This window comes from Stegastes partitus, unplaced genomic scaffold (genome assembly GCF_000690725.1).
Source record: "Stegastes partitus isolate 25-593 unplaced genomic scaffold, Stegastes_partitus-1.0.2 Scaffold706, whole genome shotgun sequence".
In the NCBI taxonomy this organism is placed as follows: domain Eukaryota; kingdom Metazoa; phylum Chordata; class Actinopteri; family Pomacentridae; genus Stegastes; species Stegastes partitus.
Window position 1 is genome coordinate 252,813 of NW_007578437.1, and position 8,113 is coordinate 260,925.

The window sequence follows — 8,113 nt, forward strand, 5'->3', positions numbered from 1 at the left end:
GCCACCCTGCAGCCCACAAAACAACCCAATTTTACTAAAATATTGAAGCTTCATGGAAAAAAGTATATTATGGCTCGAGAATCTTAAGCAATGGCAATTTGGAAGTTTTTCAGTGTCTTTATGCCTTTTGTCCGATGGCTAGATGACAAATGTAAATTGTCCTTTAGCTTACATCTCAACAGAATAGCTTCGTTTTTTTTTTTCCGCCTCTACAACCGCCTCTCGTTCATTACGATCGGTCACATTGGAGGAGCTAGCCCAAAAATGCAAATTCCCATCCAATTTCATGGATCCGAAAGCACTCAAAATAGCCTGAACCCTGCCATGGAGAAGCACATGGAGGTGCAGGACTGCGATAGGCTTGATAAGATGATCCACGTGGTGCCTAACAGCTTGGGTTGTCAGGCATTGTTGGCTTTTAGTATGTCTAGCTCATTTGCGCCCCACTATACACCAAAGGAATATTGATCAGGACGGCTTCACTCTCAGTGTGAGATGAACAACTCTGATATTTTCAAACGTTCGAACCGAGAAATGAGTTCAGTCTGATTCTGTATGTTGCTCAGGGTGCCTAATGAAAGTAAGGGCATGGCAATCTTGTAATTATGGTAAAATATTTTATTCAGTATGCAGTTTTTCAAACCCAACTTTGTGTTTCCTGGAGACACACACACACACTTTCTTTTTTTTTTTTTTTGGGCCAGATGTCTCACGCTGCGGGAAAGAGTCCATAAGAAGAGTTGAATATGGTGATTGTGCTGTTTAATTAGAGTTTCAGTGCAGTCAGGAGTTGTTGTTTTTTCCTGAGTTGAGAAAATCTTCACTTGAGCAGCTGGTAAACTGACAGTAAATAAAGTCGTTGTTACATTCTCAAGAAATGCTTTAGAAAAAAAACAGCTCTGGCATGGACTCCACATGTTTTTCACGAGAATGTCTGGGCACCAAGACCTGGATAGAGACGGGTATTGTTACATTTTTAATGGTACAACCACTCCTACCGATGCTGCTGATCAATCTGCTACTCCTTTTTTTGTACTTTCATTTCTTCTTTTCGTTATATTCATTTTTCACACTTTGTTAAATAAGGGACAATATTCAAACCGGGTAGTATTAATAGTTTCACTTCAGAAAAAAAAAGGTGTGAGTAGTTTTTCTGCCAAAGTGTGAAAATAAAGCAAGACAGAAAGTTTGCCTGCAGCCCCCAAATCACTAAATCGTTCCTCCTCTGAGTGCTATGAAACCCAAACTGAGTTTCTGTCTGACAGCTCAGATGCTTTCTGACTGAATTTAAACAGCAGTAAGCAAGCGATTGGCTAATGGTGGTTTTAAATCATTGAGCCATGTTTGTATAGTTCTGTTACCTCCATGTGGGCTGCTAGTATGTCTAAGAAACCTGCAGTCACGTAAGATGAGCTTTGAGCTATAGGCAGTAGAAAACTGTGCCACCTGTATGTGATGAACTTAAGCTTGATTTTCACCAGATTGATTGTTTTTCCGCTCTTACACGCAAAACAATTGATGCCGTCATGAAAGGAACATCGCTGGCATCAACTCTTCTAAAGTGTAATCGCACTTTTTGTTTTCCCTAAGAGCAGAGTCAGTGTATGTGTGTTGCATGGCGGTACAGCATGTGAAGGAGAGCATCACAGACCAATTAGAAACCAATAAAAGGCGCAAGAAAATGTTTATATAGCATTAACAAATAGGACTTTCCTGCCCCAGGCCTGTTTATTACTATCAGTATCCATTGCCAGTCCTTGAAGTTTTAAGGTGGCGCCTCCATGGATTGGACTTGCTTTTCCAAATCTGGGGAATTTGTTGGCCAACTCAACACCTTAAACTCATTGTTATGTTCCTCAGAGCATTTCTAAACAATGTTTGCGCATAGTTTTGCCCACCAACCCGTTGTTATGAAGCTGGATTAGAACAATGTTTAGGTTGGTGGTACATGTCAACAGCCTTATGAATGGCAGGACTCAAGGTTTTCCAGCAAATCATTACTTGGAAAATCATGCTGCCTCTACCAGAATATGTCAAAGAATCCAAGGCATGGATGCAGTCTCCAAACTCCCCAGATCCCAGTTCAATTGAACGTCTACGGCATTTACCAAACAAGTTCAATCAACGGAGGTCTCACCCCGCCACCCTCAAGACCGAAAGGATCTGTTGGCAGGATCTAGGTCAGACATGACAGGACATCCCCAGACGTCCCAGGTCCATGGCCACAGCTGTTTTGGTGACACAAAGCAGGAACAGAGGCAGCCAGTCACACTTTTTCCCTCCAGTCACTCACTACTTCAGTCCATCCTACCCACTTAACGCAACTTCTAACTGAAGCAGCGTCCATTCAGTCGGCCTGCTCTATGCTCACCACTACACCAGCCTCTACAGATCTGCAAATCATCTCCACCTTCTCCACCTTTAAAGATTTCACATCATACCCCTCAACAAGTCGACGGAGAGAGACGACGCCACACCTCTCTTCATCTGCTCTGTTCAGGCAATGGGAGGAGGAGGAGGAGGACGAGAAGCCAGCTGGGGTCACTGCGTGTCCTCTCATGACATTGCAACACGCCTTCTAAACTATGGACAGAAACAAGGTTGTGGTTGTTTCTCTAATTTTGTGGGACTGTAGAAACACAGATGACTCATATTCGTGTTCGACAACAATGAAAAACTAGATTTTGCATAATGTGGCCCATTTAGTGATGGTGTCCTTGTTCATACTGTGTTCATTTAAATGTTTTGAAGCTACATGATCTCAGGGGCTGCAGGTGTCATGCTTGCTCAGATTCTTCCTGAGCATCACTCAAACACAAAAGCATGTTGTTAAAATAGTTAAATCTGACTGTCCCACCTGAAACACTCTTTGTTTCTCAGAAAAACACCCTCAAACTGCACACACTCAATGGTTGGTTGTCTAATAGTTTCTGTAGTCTTTAAACACAGACAGCCTGTTGAAGACGGAGTAGAATTTTTATCTCTAACTAATCATCAAACCGCTTAGAATCTTTGCAAATGCAACTCCTCGTAACGGCTGGTGAATCACCTGGCAAGAGGACTCAGTGGCACAGCTCCGTCTGACTCAAGATTACAGGAAAAAAGAAAACTCTTTACTTGCAGGAGTCGGTTGGAAGATCGAGCAAACAATATCCAGCAAAGAAAAAACAAAGGAAAGAACTAGAAGAGATCAAAAACACCACGTGAACTATTCACTGGGGGGGAAACAAGACTGGAACACTTGACACTGGGTACAAAGACAAACTGGCACCAAAGAGGGGAACACACAGAACTAATGCACCAGGGAGGGAAGGATAATGAGGGACAGAGGAAGCTAAACGGGTCAGAAGAGGCAATCAGACAAGGGCAGGAAGTGAAATGTCTGAAACATGAATGAAAACATATAATCAAAGGAGCAGAGCGGGACGCCACACTGCTGGGATGGACTGTCCACCTCAGCAGGTAGTGACCCTGCCACGGCGGCAACAGTATATATCTACGCGGTGTGTCGGAGAAGTTCCAGGACTGGTGTCACAGAAGATATATTTCAAATTCAACCTACAAACTACTTTCACCTTCAAACTACTTTCACCTTCAAAGTAATCCCCCTGGAGTCTAACACACTTTCCCAGCCTTCTCATGCACTCCTGGAAGGATTCTTCCGGGATCCTGCGCAGCTCTGTCGTCACAACCATCTTGATGTCGTCTTCAAAACGGATCCCCTTGATGACCTCCTTGAGCTTGGGGAAAAGAAAACATCCCACAGAGCCAGGTGGGGCGAGTAGGGAGGTTGCTCCAGCACGGCGATGTTCTTCTCAGTCAGGAACTGTCGGATGATCAGGGCATTGTGAGCAGGCTTGTTGTCATGATGAAGCAGCCATGACTTGTCCTGCCACAACTCTGGCCTCTTCTCACGCACTGAACGAAGCAAACACTGCAGGATCTCTTTGTAGACGTGCTGGTTGATCATCTGAAGGGGAAAACTGGTAGTTTGTAGTTTGGGTTTGAAATCAATCTTTTATGACACATCTAGTATGTTCTGGTGATGTGTTCTGAGGATGATAGTGTCTGTTGGTCCATGACCTCTGCTCATATTGATATGTCTCAGCACCTGTCCCAAAATAAAAATGAGTTCCATTCATAGACTGTATAAAAGATGGACGTAGCTACCGTGACGTCACCCGTTGGTTTCTGCACTGATAAAATGAAGCCAGGGTTTTGCTACTTCCTGGTTGACATCTTGGATTTTTGGAGCCAGTGATGCAAAAATCGTCGGAGGGGGGCGGAGCCATAGGACCAATGATTGGTCAGACGGATTGAGAGGCGGGCCCTCTCTGCCCGCCCACATTTGCCGCCTTCTGCTCGCTTCATCTACTCAAACCAGCCACACCCCTTGCCCTACAAAATTTTGACAATTTTTTAAAAATTCAGTATTGATTTATTGTCAGATTGGCCACCTGATCTCTGGACTTGACCATGAAAACTAATGAGAAAAAAATCCTGAGCTGTAGGAATGCAGTATTTCGTGATCTGTGATCACTTCTTTTCCGATTCCAGTCTATGGGAGCCAGGGCTTTTTGGAGCCAGCAACTGGCGGACGAAGTGATATTGCAGGTTTTTGACACTTCCGGGTTGGCTTCATTTTTCAGGGCCGGTTGCTACGTCCATCTTTTATACAGTCTATGGTTCCATTTCGCTGCTTCAGTTTTGGGGCCATGGTACCGCTCATGGTGACCCACAGGCACACTGAGCCGTTGTTGTCGTCATTAATAGCACCAATGTGTTTCCTATTATGAAGTTAAATTGTCTGCTTTGGAAAAAGCCCAACTGGATTTTCTCTTCCATCTAATAACTTTTAATTTATTGGCATCAACAAATTTTTAATTTGCCCAATATTTGGTTTATGAGTTAGCACGACTGTCAAGTTATGTGGTTTTTATTCTGCTAGTAAGTCTCAATATAATTAAATAAAGCTGATTAAAAAAAAAAAAAAAAAGCTGAAATTTGTATGTTTGGATCAGCCGTGAGAAAGATAATTTCTTTTTCCCCAGCCTCTCTGGGTATTCCAGGGCTGGTTTACTAATATCCTGGAGCTCAGACTATTACAAAATATTGGATATTGTAATGGTCTCAAAGCTTCAGTTTGTGTTCAGTTGAAATGTGGATGTGAGAGCAAAGAGATTCAATAAAACTAGGTTGTTTTTTTTGTTTTAATTGTTCTGTTTTGGGTTTTCACAGTGATTAATGATTAACAGCGCTAACACATCAAGACGTAATGTTTTACAAAGTTAAGCATGACATTACGTGATTATCAAGGGACTTAAATGTGCTGAATCTGTGCATGCACTGACAGGCTTTATGTGATTGTTACCCGAGGCTCAGCCATAGATTTAGAATTGGCCGCTGAAGCATCCAACACAATCTGTGCACCAAATATGAAAAGAACTTAATGATCCACTAATTAATTTCTCGAATCGTAAAGGAGCTTTTCTCTGAATCTAAAAAAAAAAAAGAAGAGAGAAGTCTCTGCTTTCACTTGTGATAATTTAATACCGTTCCGCGGGATGCAATTTTTCATTGCTCACAAGGTCTGCAAAGATCATGTTCTGTATTTATTATGCAGAAGGCTCATCCCGCTGTGCTCGCATACAGGAGGTGTCAGTTTTGCGTTTCTTCCTCCCTGTTTTTGAATTCACTCTTGATTATGTCATTATGTGGCAGCCGCATATTTGGCTGCGCCTGCCAGCGATATCTCCAAGAGCCACGGCAGGCAAGAAGCGACAAAGTGTTCAAGGATTGCTGTCTCTATTTACTTTCTCTCAGCAGGTTGTCAACAAGCAATCGGTCTCCATACAAATGATGTTTCAGTCTTAGTCATTTAATTGTTGCCGGTCTGTGTGCAGTGGATGAAACACAGAAAGTGATAACAATACGCTGTTCCAATTAAATTCACTCATGTGTGACTTATACTTGAAGAATTGCTTTCTGCTCCAGTCAGAAGTGTTTAGGACTTTATAGCACCAGGTCTACAGTTTTTTTTTTTTCTTCTCTTTTGCAAACCACACCATGCTAAAGTTGTGTATCATAATGCTCTGTTGGACTCTGGTCAGTAGCTGTAGCTCTAACTAGATATGAAATTACCGGGCAACCACAGATATGACTTGTAATGCATTTTTTATCTCTGTAAACAACACTGAGGCTTGTTGTACGTGCGTCCTGTGTGCTCATAGCTTTTGTGAGGAATGAAATCATTATTTTTGCCTTATTGCTTTTGTCTTGCGGTAAACAGACTTGGAGAATTTCAAGACCCAGAGAAGAAGTCCGGTGAGGGTTCGCGAAGGTCAAGGAGTGGTCTTGCTGTGCGGCCCGCCCCCCCACTCCGGAGGTAAGGTCGAAGTTTTTTTATTTTTCTTAGGATGGTTTTTATTTCCATCTCTACATTAAAGTGCTGTTTGAAGCTAAGAGTCACGGAAACGACGACGTGGTATCAGATCCCTGATTGCTCATCAGCTCCTTTGTCTGGACAAAGTGAAAGTCGTGTTTGTCTTCTCCTGATCGAATCACCTGGCTGTTTTTCTGTGGTGGTGAAGTCAGCGGAGTGACTCATTTTTTACTTGGGGACACTCCGGCCTGTCAGTCTGATTTTCACTGGGGGCGAGGAGAAACTTTGGCATGCAGACTGGAGAGGTTGTCTGTGACTGGGGCCCTGCCAGGCTGAGTAATAGAGCTTCTCTCTGAAGGTGCTTTGTTTGCTTCGCATCATCCCTTTGCATCCGTGATATTATCAATGGGAGTTAGCATCCAGTGCTATTAACTTCTACACAGCGGTCTTCAGATGGGCTTTTTGCCAGTGAAGCTCAAAGTATTTTTCCACATTCAGAGAATCTGAATGCAGCGCAACACACCGCACACAGCAGGGAGCGAGTGGAGTTTTCAGTCCTTATATCTAAAGATCAGTTGTAAAGTCCACAGTGATAGTGTTTTTAGTTTGAAGATGCACTGGTTCGGACCAAACCGACTCTGTTATACGCCTGGTTAAATCTCTTCTGGTATGTCTGGTATGTGTTCCTTCAATGTCTTTTGTTGGGATCATGCCAATTTGTTAATATCGTGTTTTACTTCATTTTTTGTTGCCCACATTTAATGATTGCAATCAAACTGGCAGAGCTGCTTTTAAGTATCTTTGAACTAAGTCCAAATCACGCCTCAAGTCTTTCAGATGCAACGCGCAACTCAAAATCACACCAAATGCTTATTTTTAAAGGGAAGCAGGGCAGCTGCGAGTGTGAATCAAAACACGTGTATGTGTCAAATAATTCACTGAGAAACTTCGACTTCCAGTCCTTTTTTTTTTTTTACATAGAATTCTTGTGAAAACTAAAGTGTACTGCATGTTAAAAGGAAAAGCTGGTATAACAGGAAGCCAAGCTAAACCTGTAGCTCGTCAGTAAAACTTAACAGTTGTTGACTAAAGTTGCTTTTAATTTCCCTCTGGTACGGTTGACTAAAAATGTGTAATGTTGTTGTTATGCACACATTTTACATTCAGCATTCAGTTGTTGTTGTTGTTGTTCTTCCTCTTCTTATTATTCTTTTAGTTTCTTTTTCTTAATAAATCAGATGGGGGAGGGTTTTTTTTATTCTTACTTTTTTTTAATTTTGTTTTTAAATTTAGGCAAATAGGGATCTTGTCAATCATGTTGAAAGTCATTTGCTTGCAGGTTTGTCAGCAGAAAGTCTGACAAGGTCCCAGCTTCCCCAAATGTACAAGAATCATTTCTAGAACTTTACATATATTTGGAAATATTGTTCAAAAGAGCTAAAAAATGTAATAACCAAAAAAAGAAAATTCAACTGACAGTAATTCCTTTTTTTAAAATGTTGGTGTTTTTTTTTTTTATATATTGGACTTTTAGGCTTTTTATTCCTTTATTATAAAATTAAGCAAATTATTGTATTATATACATGTTGAAATATTGCAATGTACACAACTACAAATAAACTTAAAAAAAAAATGTTAAATGTAAATATAGGTGTAAAGTGTCAGTTAGATTTATAACGATTCAAAAACAAAACAAAACAAAAACCTCCAGCAACATTTTCTTGTAATTAG

The 8,113-nt window shown here is 41.5% G+C and overlaps 1 protein-coding gene across 1 annotated transcript in view; it reads left to right on the top strand.

Annotated features, from left to right (window-relative positions):
- The window catches only part of cntn3a.1 (contactin 3a, tandem duplicate 1), a 78,044-nt gene that overhangs the window by 16,099 nt on the left and 53,832 nt on the right, over positions 1-8,113 (top strand). The window contains exon 4 of the mRNA XM_008290976.1: positions 6,290-6,385. Coding sequence (XP_008289198.1) covers positions 6,290-6,385 — 96 coding nt within the window. The remainder of the gene's footprint in view (positions 1-6,289; positions 6,386-8,113) is intronic.